This window comes from Dermacentor albipictus, chromosome 1 (genome assembly GCF_038994185.2).
Source record: "Dermacentor albipictus isolate Rhodes 1998 colony chromosome 1, USDA_Dalb.pri_finalv2, whole genome shotgun sequence".
Lineage (NCBI taxonomy): Eukaryota > Metazoa > Arthropoda > Arachnida > Ixodida > Ixodidae > Dermacentor > Dermacentor albipictus.
This window is the reverse complement of record NC_091821.1, coordinates 423,388,987-423,409,358: the sequence shown is the minus strand read 5'-3', so window position 1 is coordinate 423,409,358 and position 20,372 is coordinate 423,388,987. Positions and strand designations below refer to the sequence as shown.

Here is a 20,372-nt window from a genome sequence, read left to right as displayed (position 1 = left end):
TTCCTTTTAATACGTTCTCCCTGTTCTCTCGTTTGGGGAGGGGACGGGGACACGCGCCCATTTTACTTCCCTATAGATTTCTTTTTTTTTTCTTGGAGTTTTGATCGGTGCGACACGCTAACGTTTGACGAAAACGACCGCCGTTCGTCCGGAAACGAGAGGATCGCTGCTGAAGAGACGAAGCAAAGCGCATAGCGAATGGGCCGTTTTACTTCCGGAAAGGAAGACAGACAGGGAGAAAGAAAGGATGAGAAGGTGGTGCGTGCTGCACATAGACAGAAAGAACGCATAAATCCCATGCGCAAATATAAGGGCCTCGAATGAACTGTGCTACATTTTTATTTATTTGTTTGTTTGTTTGTTTTTTGTTCGTTTGTTTACTTTAAATGTAGGAAAAAAAACATGAAGGGGTAGCCCTCTTTCGAGCCGGCTTATTCCACATTAACACTACTAACTAACACAATATTAAGGAAGGAAAACTAAAACGAGAAAAAAAGATGTTATCGAACATCACGTCGACGCACACGGAACACAATTCACGAGCGCACACACGTCGCGTCACACCACGGATTCGAGCACTTGGGTACTGCAGCTTTCGTACAGGTACGACGTTCCCGTGTATAGATGCACGTGCAGCGAATGTGCACGACGCCGTCGATGCACGTGTCAGTGAGCGGCACACTTCGTACACTGTACTACGTGGAAACGCTCCGTCGCCGGCGGACACATAGATCCACGCCACGCGGCGGTTTATTAAGGGCGTAATTGAAGGATACCACCCACTTATATCGTCCTCGTCTCTCGGGGGGTTGGGAGGGGGGGAGCAGGGTGCCAAGCCGGCGCGCCGCCTCCGGCTTTGCTCTTTACGAGCTACCGGCTTAGTGCGGTAAGCTCATTCCACGATGAAATAGGCGCGCGCGCGCTATATCGCCTCATACGCACTGCGATCGTAATTCTCGGGACCCCGACCTTTCATTTCCTTTTTGTAATTTTCTGGTTCTTTTCTTCGGGAATCTTCATATTGCCTTCGGCGCGACTTGAGTCTATGTCTTCCGTTTAATTCTTCGCTATATTTGCTATAGTTGACCTTCTTGCGGTCCTTTTTTTTTTTTGTGCGAGTTGTTTATTTTTTCTTCCCCTGCTGTTTATAACCTTCCACCTCTCTCTCTCTCTTTCTTTCTTTCTTTCTTTCTTGAACGGTTTCTCTGTGTGAGGGGAGTATTGCTGCTTGCAATTTTGGTAGGCGCTCTAGTTGCCTCGACCTTGTACACGCGTTGAACGGAGTCGTGGGCTTATCGTAACGGTATCCTGTCATGATCCCTGGTTTATTCCTATTTTTTATCTCTTTTTTTTCCCCTCCTGGTCTTCCTTCCGCCGACTTCCTCGACGGTGTATGCTAACCAGAGATCGCTGCCGCGGACTGGTTGGCATGACATGATGAGCTTGACAGCGCGCGAAGACAGGCCCTTCAAACGCTTCCTCGTTATTGTCTTCGCGCTCACTGTGTCGGCATGTTTGTTGTTCGTCGGTGGGGAAATAACTTATCAGAGATTTCGGGACTCCTAAATGAAACATAACGCGCAATTCGTCCATATACTGTATACTCATTGTTCTTCGGTGATCCTGCATGAAGTTATTTGGCAAGCAAAATATGGAGAGAAAAAAAAAGCATGCTGTTAATTTTTTTTTTTCGACGAAGACTTGCAATGCCGTATATCATGCTTTACGTGTACGCTGTGTAGCCCGTGTTGTAAGATCTATTATTGTGTATCCAGCGACCGCAACTGTATGTATACTATTCTATTTTAATGAGCAGGTACAATGGCGAGTTGAAAAAAAAAGAACGAATTGCGCAGAATGTACTTTCCATTATGTACTTTCCACGAAATTATTTCCCATTATCGAGGGGGCGGGCATTAGGACATTTACACCGCCCATTCCAAGTTGAACAAACCTCAGGCTAGCACACTCAGACTTCTGCAAACCCGTTCGTACCCCACTCCTCAGTCCCTTAACAGGATAGAATCCGACTACTTACAGTCGTGCCCCAAATGTGGTCATGACTCATGCTCTTTTGAACAAATGCTCTGGCTGTGTCCAGCCTTTAACGCCTTTTTACCCATCACAAAAGGACAATGGGAGGAATCCGTCAAGAGCAGCAATCTCCACATTAAACTCCAGGCGCCTTGGGCTCCACCGAACGAACGAACGAACGAACGAACGAACGAACGAACGAACGAACGAACGAACGAACGAACGAACGAACGAACGAACGAACGAACGAACGAACGAACGAACGAACGAACGAACGAACGAACGAACGAACGAACGAACGAACTTCCTTCCTTCCTTCCTTCCTTCCTTCCTTCCTTCCTTCCTTCCTTTGCTTTCCTTTGCTTTCCATTGCTTTCCTTTCCTTTGCTTTCCTTTCCTTTGCTTTCCTTTCCTTTGCCAAGCCCGAGCACCGAACAACCACTAAAATGGGCAAAAGCGGCTTCGAAAGCCACTAGCTAGAGAGGAAAACAGTGTTCACCGTGCCAGAAACGTACCCATACCAACAAGGCGCCACCCAGCGATTGTAAATCTCCCAAGCATAGAGAAAAAAGAAGGAAAATATAACCCAAATCGTTCGGTAGTACTGCGCTCGAAGCTATTGCCGTTGATGGACAGAGGAAGTTTTGGTGGTTGTCGTACGAGAAAATGCCCAGTCCAGGTCCGTTGAAACGGGCCGAGGAGCCTTCACATAATATACGAGTATATACTTGCAGCACATTTTCCGGAACAAATATGCGGTTCTATAGTCGCGTCAATACCTCTTTGAAACAACTCGTTGTGCGCTATGCGCGTACTCGCGTATAAATAAGATCTGCGCGTCAGCGGTATAATTATTATGCAAGCGTGCCAACATACAGGATCTCACGCAAGTGCAGTTGGGATTCTCATACTCTTGGGGAAGCACGGCGCTCTGTTTGACAACTATTTCCAGACAACACTTCCCAATAGCGCTTATATTTACACTTAAGTCCGTGCGCGCTGCGAAGCAGCGTAGAGACGAACTCCTCAGCAACTTTCCCAAGCTTCAACAACAACATCGCATCGGACGTCTACAGGTATATACGGTGACCGCATTCGGGGCCGAAATGCGGAAAACCGCCCCGAACCTCCCAACCCAAATTCTGCGGCCGAGTTCAATTTGCAGACCCGGCCTACCCGGTGTGTACACCGGTGACCCACTTGTTGCTGTTGAGAGCTTTAAATACCGGCTTTGACGGATAGCGCGTCATCATTTCCTTGCACCTGTCGTGCGCCGTCCCGCTGGGCGAGCTTGATGTTTGTCGCGCCGGTCGCCAGTCAAGATCGTGGCAATAATAACGGCGAAGGGCCTCTCGGCTACACACTACCGAAGCTGCGACCTGCGGAAGCTATGCTCTCAAGCCTCCCGACGGTGTACTTGAAGGATATATATATATATATATATATATATATATATATATATATATATATATATATATATATATATATATATATACACGTACTATACGCAGCTGCATCTTTTATTTTGGGAAGCCCTTTCGACTTAAAAATACGGTTTCCTAATGCGAGGTTCAGAAAGCACAATACATACGGTGTCGAGGGTTGGCGCCTTCCGTCGAAATTACCCCCCCACCCCCCCGCAAAAAGAAAAGTAAGAGAGAGAAATAAAAAAGTGTCCGTGGCGCTCTTCGTAGCAGTGCATGCATATGTGGCGTTCTCTCTGCCGAGCACGCAGGTTGCCGGTTCGATTTGCGGTCTCATTTCGATGGAGGCGATAGACGAAAACGCTCGAGTATACTTTGGTGCTTAGGCGCACGATAAATAGCTCCAGGTGGCCAAAATCAATCCGGCGTCCTCTCCTATACGCGGCGTTTCGCACAGCCCCAGGCTTACTTCGGAACGTTATCCAGGACTCGGCAGAGGTAAGTAAATTTACTTACTTATTTATTTGTTGATCCGCCGCCCTTGATATCGCATAAAGAGTCGCTCATATATATATATATATATATATATATATATATATATATATATATATATATATATATATATATATATATATATATATATATATATATATATATATATATATATATATATATATATATATACCTGCTGCAAGGTACATACGTACTCGACGACCATGTCTGCAGAGTGTGTTTGTTCTGGTTTCTGCGAGGCTGCGCGTTTGTGTGCACACACTGCAGAATCTGTGCCCCTGATGAACATCGCTCGTCGCACGATCCACCGTGTTGCCCACACGCGCGCGCGTGCGCAGCTTATCCGATCCGTATACACGCACGCAGAGCAGCCGCGGTACACAATAAGCCGCTTGTGTGTGTGTGACGTTGGTGCAGCGCGCGCCGCGGTCAAATATAAGCCTCGCCTGTACAGCATATAGGGCTCGGACAACAAGCCGGCTTAGTGCTTGGGGCGACGTTTGTATACATGTACGCGTACATGCATGCGTGCGCTTACGAGGCCCTAAATTCGACGCATGCAGTGCGCCAGATCGCTGCAGGATCAACGAGGCATCTATATAGGGATTGCGCGTACATGTCTGCAGCAGGTGCGTAAACGCGCAACGACTGCAGAGATTCCCGAATATATATATATATATATATATATATATATATATATATATATATATATGCGCACAGCGAGGGGCTTAGCGCAGCTGCTAGTGGACGCTTCAGCGTGACGGAATCCCTGTGCTGTAATATCCGCTACCCTTTCTGACTGCAGTTATGCTGCAATGCCCTTTCTTCCTGACGCTCGCACATGCGGGCAGGCGCTAGCTATCTGTCCTAATTAAGGGCGCGTGCCCTTTTGCGAGACTGCCAGCACTGCAGACTATACCGCTCCCCCGCCCCGTCCCTGTTCCCTCCCTCTATTTTTCTTCCTTTTCGTTCTTTTTTCTTGCCTTCGTGAGGTTCGCTTTCGTTTCATCGTTTCTCGTCCAGAGGCTCGATGACGCGAGCTAGGGGTGCGGTGTGAGCCTTGTGTATACAGCGTATCTTTATTTTATGCCGCATCCGCTTCCTGTCCTTCTTTTTTTTATCTTTCTTATTTTTTAATTATCATTATTTATTTATTTACTATAATTTTTTGAAGCCTCCGGAATGCATTTGCAACACTTGGCAAACACAGCGCTTAGGAAAGAGTGTATGGCGGCGGAGTTTGTCGTTTCCTGCTTTCTCTCGCATTGAAAATTTAGAGCCACTCGTTGTCAAGGGAAGTGATTGTCAAGCTGCGAATTTTCGTCCCAACCACCGTCATGTAATAATAATAATAATAATAATAATAATAATAATAATAATAATAATAATAATAATAATAATAATAATAATGCACTTGCTTGGAACATGAAGTTGGTTAATCATCGTTAACTGTTTCAGAAAAGACCACACCCAAAATAATTTAGGTAATTACCTCGTTAAAAAATAAAGGAACGACGGTACTACATATTTGCGGCACCTGTGTGAGTCACTTTTAGTTACGAGGGTGAAAAAGATAAGTGCAGCGCCGTAATTGCCTCTCTTCAGAGGGCACCTCAACAGCGTTGTGGCACGGGTTAGGGGTGAGGGAGATATAGAGAAAGAGAGAGAGAGAAAAGAAAAGTCTTACTATAGCCTATCAGTCCCTTTGTTGATTACTCGAGTTATGTTGGATGACCACGATACTTCATTGAGTAAGACTTACTAACACAATCAGAAGTTTTAAGCTTCCGCCGGCGCTTTAATACAAAAGGAAAGTTTCCTTTATATATATATATATATATATATATGAGAGTGGACGACGACTGCATGTAAAAAAACCGTCCCGATCCACAAAGTATCTCTCCCTGTCGCCGTGTGCTCGCGCGCACTCACCGTGAAGACAGATTGGCGCCGAAGACGTGCCTGTGCGGACTCGGCGAAGTTACGAGTGAAAACAAAACAAGAAACTCGCAGAAACGCAGGACCGCGCGCTCTATGTGGAGTGCCTTTAGCGGGAATCGTGCCTCAGCGCACGGCTCCGTTTAGCCGCGTGAATGGTGCGCACCCACACATGCGGCGTCGCTCGTCAATTGCGTTCTCTAACACACATGCCTTCGATCGAATCCTCGGCGTGCGCTTCCCCGTCGCAGCTCTCTCTTGCTTGCGTGTGTGGTGTGCGCGTGTCTTCGCGGAAGGAATATGCAGCAGCAGCAGCGAGGCGACTTCTTCGCGCCGGGCCACCCCGGCTTGGCCCGTTCCCTGTTTCGGCGTCAATTGCAACTTGCACGTGCGTGCTCGGCCGCGAGCTGTATATCGCGATGTTCGGAGCGTCTCTGTGTAGGTGTGCTGCATGGTTGGTGACCCGCCGTGGTTGCTCAGTGGCTATGGTGTTAGGCTGCTGAGCACGAGGTCGCGGGATCGAATCCCGGCCACGGCGGCCGCATTTCGATGGCGGCGAAATGCGAAAACACCCGTGTACTTAGATTTAGGTGCACGTTAAAGAACCCCAGGAGGTCGAAATTTCCGGAGTCCACAACTACGGCGTGCCTCATAATCAGAAAGTGGTTTTGGCACGTAAAACCCCATGATTTTTTTTTTTTGCATGGTTGGTGGCCGTCGTGGCGGCGGCGGGCGCATGCAGTCTGTAAGGTGCGACGTTTTTTTTTAATTTTTTAACGTAATCGGGATGGGGGCATGCAGAATTGCTGTGGTCGCGAGCGGGCGAAGACTGCGTGCAGGTCGGCTTTGCCGCTTTGTCTTCGGCTGAAATCTCCGCTCGCGATCGACGTTCCGGTTTGTCGGGAGCATTTTCTCGGTGCTTTAATTTTCGCACCGGAAAGCGGCCGCCCCTTGTTTGTACCTTTGTGAGTGCCCTTGCGTGTGCGTTCGAAAGGCGGACGTAACTGCGCGTACGTCCAGGTTCGTTCTTTCTTGTTTGTTTTTCTGCTGCGATGTCGTGTAGCTTTTTTTTCTTTTTTCTTTTCCTTGTCTACGGCAGTTCGGCTATACTCGTACTTTGAACTGATGATTTTCTGCATGCTTTCATACGGGAAGAGGGAAAAAGGAGAGAGAGAGAGAAAAAACGGACTGCGGGGATTACAGAGCCGGAATTTCTGATCACTCGAACAGTTAATGCGTACATACGCACGAGAGCCATCAGCACCGCTTGCGCTTGTTGCAAGCGTAGCAGCAGCAAGAAGAAAAAGAAAAACGCGCACTGGAATAAATTAAGGAAAGAAAAAAGAAAAACGCAGAACTTCACCATGTGGGAAGACCACCCTGGAAGAATCTCGCGCATAATCAGCACGCACACCCGCTGGGTTTTATAGTGTATACGGTGGCAAGCAGACTACCTCGCCTGGGTTCTGTCTCTCCCCTCCCTGAATTCACCGCAAAACTGCTCTGTGCCAGTATATATACATATATATATCGATAGCCGTTCACCTAGGAGCCACCGAGAGGCTCGGTGAGTGAACGGTAAAGTGACGTGTGTACGACGCGCGGCCTTTCTCCGTATATGCACTGGACGGAGAAACCATAGCGCCAGGCATATATATAACACAGAAGCACGAGTGGTCGAAGGTGGGAGCATATCATCATCCACATTACGACGTCGTTTGGTTACACCATCCAAGTGTACCACGAATCAGTCGAAGTGGTTATTAAGTTTACCTGTATTAACGCATTACGCTTACCTAATGCATCAAATGGACTATTCTCACCGCATGTAAGAGCAACAGCTTGGCGAGCCAGAAAGGACGCCAAAGCGAACGGTGGTGGCGGCGCGACGCTGACATTTCCGCACCAGGGGGTGTATTCTGTAAGAGTCCACCGAGTGGACTGTCCACTTCGGCCGCTGCTGGTTGGATGCAGACGTAGACGAGCGGCCCTAGCCAATCAGCAGCGGCTGAAAGGGACAGTCCACTAGGTGGACTCTTACAGAATACCTCCGCAGATTTCCTCTGACGTCAGGGATGTTGTCTACTCGGGGGTAGCGAATTACTTATCCATAGGGAAATATTACGCTTACGCTCCAAGAAGGGCTGTGTCGCAATATGGCACGCCTGACAACATTTGCGAATTTTCAGGACACCCGCCGTGGTTGCTTAATTAGTGGCTGTGGTGTTGGGGTGCTAAGCGCGAGGTCTAGGGATCAGATCCCCGCCACGTCATCGAAATGCGAAAACTACCGCGTACTTAGATGTATAAGTGCATGTTCAATTTATTCCGTAATTCACCCCTACTGCGTGCCTCATAGTTAAATCGTGGTTTTGGCACGTGAAACCCCATAATTTAAGGGATTTTCAGGGCGCATAACCGACTAGAAGTCTTTCAAAAATACCGCGAATTCTGCGACTCCAGAATGACGTCGGGCGCTCGGCCGCTTATGTAGGCGGGATTCGATGAGAAGTTTGACATTTATTTGTCTCATTTAATAGCCGAACCTTTTCTTCCAAATAAGTGGGAATGGTGCTCATTTAAGGCGTGCTGCACCAGTTTCAATATGTTTGTTGTTTATCGTTAGTGCAATCGCACTCCATAATAGGCGCCCTTCAAGTATACGGGAAGCGCTTAACGCACTGCAGAGGCGTCGGAAGACGCGGACGCGCGTCCATGTGGTTACCGCTTTGGGGCGCGTTTGAACGCCATCTTCATACGCGTCGTGTACGTGCCGCTGCGCGAGCGCCCTCCTTTCTTCGTACCCCCTCACCCCCCCCTCTCCACGCCCCATTCACTCTTGGGAAGAGAATCCGCTCCGTCGGGGAGGTGTTTCCGTTGCATCGAGCTGTCCTTTTGCACGTCCGTCATGTCCTTTGCGTGACTGGGGTGTCAGAATGTGCACGTATTCTGTCGTTCGTGTAGTGACTCATTTTTTACGCCGCTGGCCGTGATATTTAAGGTAGGCCAATTAATTAATTAATTAATCGAATGATTTAACGTAGGTACTGAACATGCGGGAGTAGTTAAAAACAGTTTTCCTTGCGTGCTGCCAGCGAGAAGAAGAAAAATACTGCCACGGAACAGAACTTCTCGCTCCTCTTTTCAGCAGTTGTCGCGAGTTTGGTGCGCGATCCCAGGAATAAGATTACCGGGGTGTAGTGCCCTTGACAGCCTTGCGTCTCCGCATCTATCGCCGGCTTTGTTGTTTCTACTTTCGTGCTTCTTGCCTCGTTTCCTCCTATGTGTAAACGTCCCACTTTCTTTTCTTTTTTTTTTTTCGTTTCTATTCTCGGCACTTTCATCGCTGCGTGCCGTGCGACGACAGTTAACTTGTAGTAGAAGCCGCCGTCGTTCCCTTCCCGAGTCACGAGTGCCGTTCTCCACCGCCTCTCCCCCGCTTCCTCCTCTTTGTCGCGTGCGGTGACGGCCATTGTTGCGCCCGCAAGGAGCAACTGGCGCCTGAGCTGTACGCGCTGCTGCCGGTGTGCGTGGGCGTCGATGAGGTTCGTTTACGCGACCCCGCTGTTGTTGTGACGGGCGGCGCGAGGCCTTGCTCGCTTCCATCAATCTACACCGGGGCTGGGGGGAGAGGGTGAAGGGGGAGGGAGGGTTGGAGGAAGGAGCCGATGAGCCGGGACACGGTCGCGGAAAGGGAAAGGCGCTCAGACAATGGGCAACTGTCGCCTAACGAATGAGAATCAATTACCTCTGCTATAGCGAGACGAACCGTTTATCTTCATTTGCGACGTGTGCCTGGAACATAGCGAGCCGTGCGCCTCCCCCCCACGCTCCTTTTGTTTTGCGATCGCTTTTCGCCGCTGGCGCGGTCTCACCAATTAGTTTCGTTATTGGTGCGCGCGCGCTCACACACACACACACATGCACGCACACATACGAGACACACACACACACACACACACACACACACACACACACACACACAGAGAGAGAGAGAGAGAGACTAGTGAACCTATAATCTATTCTTCCTATATTTGATTACCTCTTCGCGTCTTTGTAAACCTATAATAGTGATTCTCCTCAAAACGATGAAAAGGCTGCAATCAAAACGAGGTCTTCAGAAATTAACTGAACAGATTGATCGTTGATTGAACAGCATGATCGTTGATTAACTCGCTGCTGACGTACGTACGTGTTAGCGTTTTGTCTTCCTCTTCGGGACGTAAACGTCCGTTACCCACGCGCTCTCGCTATATCGCCGTCCAGGCTTGCCTCCTCCATCGCCGTCTTGCTCATCGGCTCGCTGTACGCGCAGGCGGGCTCATTACGCGTTCATTCGCACTTTCGGCGCCCTCATTCATTATTCGCATCCTCATTCGGTCGCCGCTTTAATTAGTTGTCACCCGAACTCATTATACCCGGCTCGTCCTCCCATTTTCACTCATCCGGCCTACCGCATGCATTATTCACTTATTCGTCCCCCTACTGATCTTGATGACTCGTCGACCAAGGGTGTCGACAAGCGTCTGCTGCCCTATATTTCCGACCGCGAGCGCGTTACTAGATTTACGCTCGATCGATTCAAAGCGTCACCGTACGCGTTTAATGCGGATGTTCGTTCTCTCAACCTTCCCTCTCGGTATTTTTCTCGTCTGTGCAGCAGTCAGACTACAGACCAAAGCTCCATCAGATGCCGGACCGTTAACTTCAGCGTCCTACGCACTCTAACCATCGTATTCGCGTAAGCGAGCAGCTATAGTTTCTTCTTTACGAGAATATATGTGATGGCTAGAGTAAGAAGAGTATACTTTAATGAATAGAAAAGAGGAGAAGTGTGGCTGTAGAACGTACCTCTAGCCTTCTACTCCTCACTGGTGTAAGGAGAAGTGGGAGATACAGGGCAAGCTGATTATGATATGGTACAATGAGCTACCATATACACGTTGTCCAATACGCGGATGCATGTTTTAGACATGCTACAGGCACGAGTAATCCTGTGCACACAAGACGTTATCGTGCAAACACTCTCTTCACTTCTCATAGCTCCTACAGACGACCGTCTAAGCCAGTCTCACATAGAAAGTTTAAGAGTTACTTTATGATGCGTTGGGCCGGGTCCACTGTTCTCCACGCGCCTAAAACATTTTCCTCCGAAAAAGGGCGGGAGTCCAAGCAGTCGACACTTGACTGAAGTGTCCTTCGCTCGGCCGCATATTGAGGGCACACGCAAAGTATGTGAGCTATTGTTTTGGGAGTTTGATAGAGGCTACAGTCAGGGTCCCGTTCTCGTCAAGGTATCGGTGAGTGTACACCTCACGGAGCCGTAATCGATGCATGAGTGCTTCCTGGCCTCCCCGCAGCCGAAGTGGAAGCCGTAATCGCAAACCAGCGTCAAGTCTATGGAGGCGCTCTTGCCGATGTTCGGGGTTGTCCCATTGTCGCGCCATAGAGGTTTTGATGGCGTTGTGGAGCAAGGCGTTGACGCCGTGCCAGGAAAGATTAAGTTGTATAATCTTCCCGTCAGTGTGTGCCTTTTTTGACTCCGCGTCGGTCTGTTCATTTCCAGCTATTCCACAATGGCTATTGGAATCCAGTTCAGCATGATGGTATGCCCGGATTGAGACGCCTCAACATGCAGAGCCATAAACAAGAGGACATGCGATTCTGTGGTTTATATAATTGCTTACGAGATGCAGCGCCGGTTTTGAGTCACAGAACACTGTCCATTTCTCGAGGCTTTGTTGAAGTATGCAGCGGATAGCTTCTCGAACGCCGGTCAAGTCAGCTGCTGTTGACGATGTTCTGTGTCCTAATGGCTAGAATAAGTTCGTAGAGCAATAACCGGACGACCTTGTGTCCTCGTTCTGCGAAAGGTCCTCCCGCATGCCTAAAAAAGCTGCGGCGATGGCTCTTACCTCAATGGTTGGATACGATTTTCAAATATCCATCTACGAAACGGCCAAATCATAAGGAGTTGTTTCAAGCAAAAGTTTTGACGCTATAGGCACAGGCGTTTGAAGGTCTACGTACTATACAGTTGACAGAAGGCCCGCACAACGCCAACTGACATGTTTCTTTACGGAAGTATACTCGACTTGTTGCATATATGCACGTGCGAACGTTCAGTGGTCGGCTTTCTGTGACTGTGTCCAGCTTTTATGTTTGTTTGTTTGTTTTTATTACATGTTTGAAGCTTTCACATTTAACTTTTCCTGGTGATTACCCCCTTTTTCAGTGGAATATATGACGCTTGTTTACACCTGAAGGCAGTGACAGTGTATCCACTACGCTTCCGCCAGTATCCCGACACCCTCCGACCGGTGGTGGTTGGGAGACGTTAGACACACACGCACACACGCACGCTCGCATGCATAGACACACGGCAGCGGCGAGCATCTCGTGTCGCGACGCCCGTACCGTGTTCGGCTCAATGGACGAAGCGACGCGCCGAGTCGACGAGGAAGTGGGCGCCTCATTGGTTCGGCCTCCGGTGGCCCTGAGGGCAATCGCTGCTGCGGGCCTGGCGGTCGGCCCAGCTCGATATACGTGCGCGATGGCCCTTCGACGACCCTGTTCGCCAGCGGCGCGCTGGCCACATAGCGCTCGATGCATGCACTCGGCGGCTCTTCGACTGTTTCCGCGACTGCCGTGTCAGCGGGAGCACGGCGATATGGCGAAGGACGTGCGTCAACTCGTCCACGTATACACGAAGGCAACAACTCCTCGACGCGAATGATTGCGCAGTATTAAAGATCGGAGGGCACTAAAGCGCTTGCTTGCTGGGGACCTTGCGAAAGCGGCAGTTAGCCATAGGACTGGTGTGACTCTACCCCCGTTCTCGTTGTCGTGGCGGGCATGGTTTTGACCGTCATTCCGCCTGTTCGCTGGTCACGAAGTAGGTGGACCGGCGTCGTTCAGGCGTGTCCGGAATAAGCAGGCGCATAAATAAAATTTAGAGGTCACAGCGGCTTGAAATAGTAGTCGTAGCGCTTGACAAGGACGCGCCAGTGATGTATACACGCATACCACGTGTTCAACCATGCGTCGTATGCCGCTCAACCGCTGCTTGTATCGTCGCGCGCCAAGAACAACCTCGACTGTTTGCTTTTCGTGAGCTCTGCAGTGCTGCGAAGCCGGGAGTCCGAGCGGCCAGAAGGATGGTGCCGTGCCAGGTGCAGGGAGAGAGAGAGGTCGTCCGAGCGATGAGGAAAACAAGCTCCATGTACAAATTTACATGGTGACATGTTTGTATAAGAACGGCTCCATGATTTTCAAAGCACAGTACGTGTCAAAGTATTCTTTATATGTCCGAACACTTCCTCGCAACACTCAAGTTCCGCTTTTTAGGCAGTTCTTTTCCCTCTTTCGCTCGACGAGGGAATTCAGTGGCCTCTCTCTGGGCCAAATGCAATTGCACCACAGTCCGCAAAATCCCGCCCATGCTGCCGCACCACCTCGGCGGACTCCGCCTCTGGTGTCCAACCTTCCAACCGCCCTCGATGCAATGACGAAGCAATTACAGCTGAAATCGGGGTCGTTGCTGTTCCATGGTAGCTGTCACTGTTGGCTCTTTGTGGCGATTATAGTCACTTTGAAGGGAGGTTCTTTGTCTGCCGCTAAGAGTCTGCGCCGGGTCCCGTCGTAGTCCGGGCGGGCATTGGTCAACGCTTCACGAGGAGCTCACAAGGAACGACGTTGCCGTTTAGAGACACCCATGGCCGATGACCCATTGTAGTTTGGGGTCCCAGAACTCGTCTCGTTCCGTCAGCTCTGTGTCGCCGAAAAGACGAAGGCACGAAACACAGGCGCTGTCAATCACGTCGAGGTGGCGCTGGTTTCGTCGCCAGCTTTTTGGCGTCGAAAAGACGACGAAGCGAGGATGGCACTTTCTTTATCTTTCTTTATTCATTTATTCGAGACATTCCTTACAGAAATGCCTTGGGGGACGCGACAAAAGGCACTGAACGTGCCTGACTGGGCCTCGCCACCCTTCACAGCTGGATGCTCGCCGGTGAAGCACCTTTTGTCGTCGAGCGGCCAGTCGCGCGGCAACCTTTTGCGTGTGGGCTTCTTTCACGCTCGGAAGAAACACTTTTATGTAGCACGTATTGAGCAACAGAAAGCTGTATCCGGAGTTTTTTCATGTTGCTCTACAATTTTCTGATTGACGCTTTTTGATCAAATTATTATATCTGAGAAGTGGAATGATTAAGAGTAATTATGTAATTAGGCGGAATGCAAAAAATAATCTGAGTATCTCCAAGCGACGGCAAACAACAGTACACCTTGATTCGATCCAGCTATATACGTGGCATTTGCATATATATTTAAATCTTGGTGCACGATAGTTGGGACACACCCACGTATACTCGTAGCAGAAATCGTCGGTTGGCTATCCGCATCTCGCGAGTATACACGCGAAAAAAAGAGAAAAAAAAAAAGGAAACATCCCAGCGACGTGGACTGGCGTTGCGTTTCATCTCGTAAACTTCTCTTTTCGGGATGTTTGTGAGCTCCGACGTGGCACACACGTGTACTGCAAGACATGTGACTGCAGCCAAAGTTTCATGCCCCCGCGGCCGCCCTCTTATCAGCTCTCTTCCCGCCCGCGGTCAGAAGACTGCCTCTTCCTCCGGCGCTTTGTTTACTTGTTTTTAGAACAGGACGGCGAAGGAGACCGCAGCAAGTATATACGCAGTACACATGTCGAGCCGAGCAGCTTTAAAACAGCGATTGGCCGTATCGCTACAGGATGCCGCGTGACTGAATGTATACGCACTGCGGTTGCGTGTGCCTTCCTGTGGGCTGTATGCACCGATTGCTGGCATTCGTGCCACAGATCGCGCTTTCTTCCATGTTTTTTTTTTTAATGCGTTAGCATTAGGAGTGTCAAAGTGGGGAAACAAAAGGTATATGTGAAGTGTGCGAAGCCTGTAACGTAGTATATATATATATTTATATGCAGTTCAACTGACGGTGGTTCTTCGGAGCAGAGTATACCGTCAGTTGCACTTTGCTCCTCGAAGAAGCAGGACGTGCAGGTGTCGGAGCGATCTCGTGAACAACACTTTGCAATGTGGTGAACGCGGTTTCGGTCATGAATCCGGGACCTCAAGGAGGTGCGAAGTAATGCTGATGAATTTCTCTCGCATTTACTGCTAAACCGGCACTGAATTTCTTTCTTTATTAAATTCGAGCAGACTCTTTTTTTTTTTTAATACATCGCCTTGATCATATAGTGCGTGCCATTTAGCCTGTTCAAGTGGGATTACCTGGAAGAAGCGGGCATTACTTGAACGACAGACCGAAATCTTCACTTGCCTGATTAACTAATTAACTAATTAACTCTCTTTTTTAAATTATTTCCTTTAGGGTGCGCGTTGAAGTTGCGAAATTGAAGGCGTGGGCAGTGTAGTGAACGTCCTAAGCCAGAATAGTAAAACTGGCGCTCCTCTTCCGAGATATCTTGCTTAACGTTAAAATACATCGGTGTTTCAGTTAAGTTGCCTAAAATTAAGCTTCCTTCTAGCCATAGTTGTGAGACGCTCTTGTAAATGCAATGGCAGTGTTTTTTTTTTCTTTTTTCGTCTTCTTCAGGCCACCAAGCGAAACAAAAGCCACTGTACACAACTAAGGGTCCAGCGCGACTTAGTTTGTCTGGGCGTACCGAAATGGCCCCTCGGTTTAGTCGTCATTCGCCGTTTAGTCACCGGCCGAGCGGACAACCAGAATTGGAGATTTGGCTTTCGCCTCAAGCGCCTGAGTCATATCGGGGGTTCGCTCGTATACGTTGTCGTAAGTGTAGAACCGTCATCAGACTTAACCCGAACCATGAAGACGCATGTACAGCGACTTATAACTTAAAACGAACGCGCTCTATATGCGGAGCAGTTAAACATCGAGTGCTTTGCAAAGACGCGTTATAAGCTTGCACATTCAAGGGAACCGAACCAGAAATCTCGTGCACCTTCCGCAGGAGAAGGCAAAAGGCGCCTACATATTAAGCGCACGTGTTCGGTTTAAGTATGGCGATGCATGGCCGTACTTATTTATGCCACGTGAAACGAGCAAGCGTAATTAACGCTGCGCCTTCACGCGGAGAGAGCTATAACTAAAGAAAAAAAAATGAAACGAAAAACACTGGGCACTCGTGAACCGTGGACAAAGCACGATGCGCCTGTGTAATTCCGTAGGCAATCTCCGCGCGTTTACAGAAGCGGTGCTGCCGATACCACGATGAACCGCGCTGCCTGCATACGTATATACGTACCCTCCATGCAGAGGCATCTGCCGTCATCACCTTCGTGGCCGGACGGAATCCACCGGACCGTTACGTCCCGCTTCGCTTGCACACGCAACCACCACCTCTGGAGCGCGAGAAATCGGCCAATTACAATGCCCATTACACGGCCGGCACTCAACTGCGCCGGTGCTGCGGTGTGCCATTTGATCTAAATCTGTATAGCGTTCCTTCCCCAAGCGTTACACAGCCTTCCATGTATATATATCCTAGCACTCGGCTGCGTATAAGCATGTATTAAGTCCGTTGCAACCGTTATATTATTTTCGTCCCCCCCCCCTCTTCTCCGCCTCGGTACGCGTTCCGCCGAAGGTTGCGTTTAGCCCGGTGTGGTCCTTTCGCGGTCGAGTTTGCGGAACCGGTTTTTATCATTGTGTTTTTTTTTTTGTTAGCTCGCTAACGACGATTTGCTGACCGAGCGCGCGGACGTGCGCGCACCATCGATGCCTGCGTGTCTACGACTACTTCGAAGGCGCCCCAAAATAAAGCTATAGTAACAATTATAACGAAATGCCTTTTGTGGCAAAACGTATCTCCGTATTTCTGGTTACGTGTGCTGGTTACACACCTTTTGTGCTCTCGATCACGTCTTTTCTCAATCTCTCCCTCTCTCTCGTAATTCGCTAGCCGTGGGAACAGGAACTTCGTGAGGTAAACTAAAAGTCCTGCATAACATATTCAACGTGCGATAGTATTTGTGCTATAGAATACGTGTAATGCGAGTTTGTAGTGCGGTCGACTCGTGTGTGTGTGTGTGTGTGTGTGTGTGTGTGTGTGTGTGTGTGTGTGTGTGTGTGTGTGTGTGTGTGGATATATGCATATTTTCCCGTAATAGTGCGTGCATAGCAACGTGGCTGCTTGTAACGTTTTCGGCTGTTCTTGCTTTAAACATTTACATGTACTTATGACCTTTTCTCCCGTGTGTTTAGCAAGCAACCATAACTTATTAGGTCGTTTGTCCGTTAAACGTTGTTTCCTATAGAGTGTATACAACTGATCAGAGTATAGTAATCAAGCGTTCGCAGGGTTGCCGATTTGCGATTGAAATGAAACCTTTCTTTCTTTCTTTCTTTCTTTCTTTCTTTCTTTCTTTCTTTCTTTCTTTCTTTCTTTCTTTCTTTCTTTCTTTCTTTCTTTCTACTCACAGCAGGAATATTCTGAACGATTTTGCTTTGATTCGCCAGAGCTATATAGAGCTTCATCAAAGGACATTTTCTTCGTGTGTGTATACATTCGGTTTATCTATGCTGCGCGCGTAGCACGCCGTAAACATTACTTGCAGGCCCACGCCGTGTCGTCCGCATTCTTGCTTCGGCCCTTGCCCAGTCTTGTTGACTCCGCCATGTACATACCAGCCCGCCCGCGTCAACGCCCTCGTGCACAAGACCGCAACGTTTCCCTAAAATATTAGGGAGTGATTTACTCGGCGCAGGGGATCTATAGCTTGGCCCGTTGTGCGACGCTGTCCGACGAGGATAATCTGGAGGGCTTACACTGCGCAGAATACGGATTAATCCTCCTTGGCGGCTGCTTTTAGACGACACCGAACGGTAGGAATTTAACGCGCAATAAAACATGTTACGTGTTTTCGCGTTTTCTGTACACCTCTGCATTCGTCGCTCATCTTCTCACTTTTATTTGTGGTGTATACGGCTTGCGTTTACATGGTGTCGTGCTCGCAGACGTCATGAACTATATACCTGTATACGCTGTCGGGCAGCTTCTGATGTATACATAGACATATCCCATTGGCCTACGCTGAGTCAGAGCAATGTCCACGGGCTCCAGACTCAAATACTGGATGTATAAGTTCCAGGCTTTCGTACAACCATAGTGTTATGGAGCGGCCCTGGGCTCACGGTCGTCTCGCATATATAGGACGGGTAACCTCACTGCAGGATACGGCCAGCACATAGGCATATATGTACGTGGGAAATTCACTCAAAGCGCTCACGCGCGTTTTTCACGTTTCACACACAGCTCGTGCAAACATGCAGGCCCAGCGCCGTTACGCCGACGGGTACGCCAAGAGAGCTATATAGGCATAGCCAACATTTTGCCGTGAACTAGTTAATCGGAGCGTATTGCTTAGCTTTAAGCAACACGCTTCGATTAACTAGTTCACGGCCAAATGTTGGCTGTATATAGCTTAAAGCTTCCTCCCGCCCCCGGCAGCCGAGCGATCTGTGTAAAAATGCGGACGGGCGAGAGGCGTTATTACAGCTTGTCTTCTCGAACGAGCACGTCGTTCGGAGTATATCGACCTGACCATCTTTACGACCATGACCGTGGCGGCGAGCGCGCGCGGGCGCGCTATTTCAGGGTTACCGGCTAAAAAAGAACCGGTGCGCCTCCTAGCTCGGCGAAGATTCCGATCACGGTTCGGCGTGTTCGGTCACGTATACGTGCAGAGGCGCGGGCTGCCGTCCGCCCATTGTTTTACGTGCAACAGTTTCGCGTCACGTTTGCAGAATAAGCGGGTCGACGTCAGACGATGCTCGCGCGCGCGCGCTTTTGTGGCGATTTGAGGGGAAGAATTTATAACGTAGTATTCTTCTATATAAGGCTACTTTTTTATAGGCGCATAAAAAACAGATGTTGGAAGGAACAATTTGAGTAGGACGCATCGTTAAAACGTATAAGATTTTTTTACCGTCGTGGCGGTATATACGTCAAGAGTGTGTGCTCATATCGCGCTGTATACGTGTGACGCGCGGTCGATCAGAACTGCATACAACTTCTGCCGGCTCCATGGGTGCGTAATTGTGTGTATATGTATCATAGATGATGCTCTTGCTCATGTAGTATTTCTTCTTTTACTTTCTTTTGCGGCGTCCTTCCTCGTGTTTCTCCCATACGGCTTACATTGTGAAACGGCACTTTTGCGGGCGGGCACTCCACTAAAATGCGGCCCACTATAGACGAATGATAATGATCGCGAAGTGTTCCATACTTTAGTGCAAGAATGCATTCCCTACATGTATGAGACATTTGACAAAGACGGCTGGAACAAGTTACGCCGAGTTCTCCGTGAAGGATATGTAGTTAGTGACCATATGTGCGCTTGCATATAGAGACAACGACCGGCTTCGAAAATTAACTGTGAAGACAAAAGAGAAAGGGGGGAAATAAATGGAGGAGAAAGGAATGAGGGGCACGGAAGTGGCGCAATATATCCCCTGGTTACGTGCAGGATTATATGCTCCGTGTATTTTCCAGTCGGAGTTCATATAATTACGGTATGATTAAATGTCGATTCATTGTGTACATCCAGCCGGTGCTGCGGCTTCGAATTTGTCAGAGTTAAACCACTGTCTTGGAGCACGTACGTGCACAGTTTAATTACTGGCTGCAGGCGTTTCGAGAAAGTAGAAAAGAAACATTCTTTCGCCATTTTGTTGATCGAAGGAGCACGCCACGTGGAACATCCTGTGCAACACGGGCAGGGCCTTCAAACGAAGCAATCGCATGTAGCTGTAATATACGCATGCAGACTGTAGTGAAATAAAACCGCATTCAGAACGCAGAGGGTTAACATTACCCCAAACCTAATATGCGTGTTTATTTTTAGTTCTTTTTTTTTTCTTGCCACCACTTGACATAACTGCATGGGAAAGCCATGTCGCGTACACGTATGCGTGTACTACAGGTTCGGCAGAATAAGCCGACACTCTCTCATACTCACTCACCAATGTTTTCGCGAACGATGTGTGCTCGATCACACTCATGTGCGCGCTGTTGTCTACACAGTTACTGACGGAGATACATCTGCAGTGCGTTCTCAGTGCAACATAACGTTGGTGACCCCGCCGTTCAGTCGGTTACAACAGCCATATGGGCATCCATATGTAGATACACGTGGCACGAGTACACACGTACAGCGAGTAGGAGGGCGTTTTTCGGCACCGGTGGGCCCGCGGAATCCGCCGTCCGTTTGGGAGGTTGCAACGCTGTGTCTGCGAATGAAAGCTATAGGCGCGCTCGCGCGCCACACGAGGAATACGCGCGCGTTTCGCCAATGGCTTATCATCGAACCGACGACCGCATTCCTCCCCTCCCCTCCCCTCCCTTTTTTTTTTATTTTGCACGCGCACTTTCTGCGTGTGTATGTTTTGGCAAAGCCGCGAAGCGAGTGTATGTAGACTTGCTCGTGCGTCTGTATA

General features: G+C 49.0%; 1 protein-coding gene across 2 annotated transcripts in view; it reads left to right on the top strand.

Annotated features, from left to right (window-relative positions):
• LOC135896994 (uncharacterized) overlaps positions 1-20,372 on the top strand; it is a 171,480-nt gene that overhangs the window by 16,333 nt on the left and 134,775 nt on the right. The window contains exon 1 of one of the 2 annotated variants that reach the window (XM_065425575.2): positions 18,840-18,964. The exons of the other annotated variant lie outside the window; for it this stretch is intronic. Coding sequence (XP_065281647.1) covers positions 18,961-18,964 — 4 coding nt within the window. The 5' untranslated portion in view covers positions 18,840-18,960. Of the gene's footprint in view, positions 1-18,839; positions 18,965-20,372 lie in introns of those variants that run through there. 2 annotated transcript variants of the gene reach the window in all.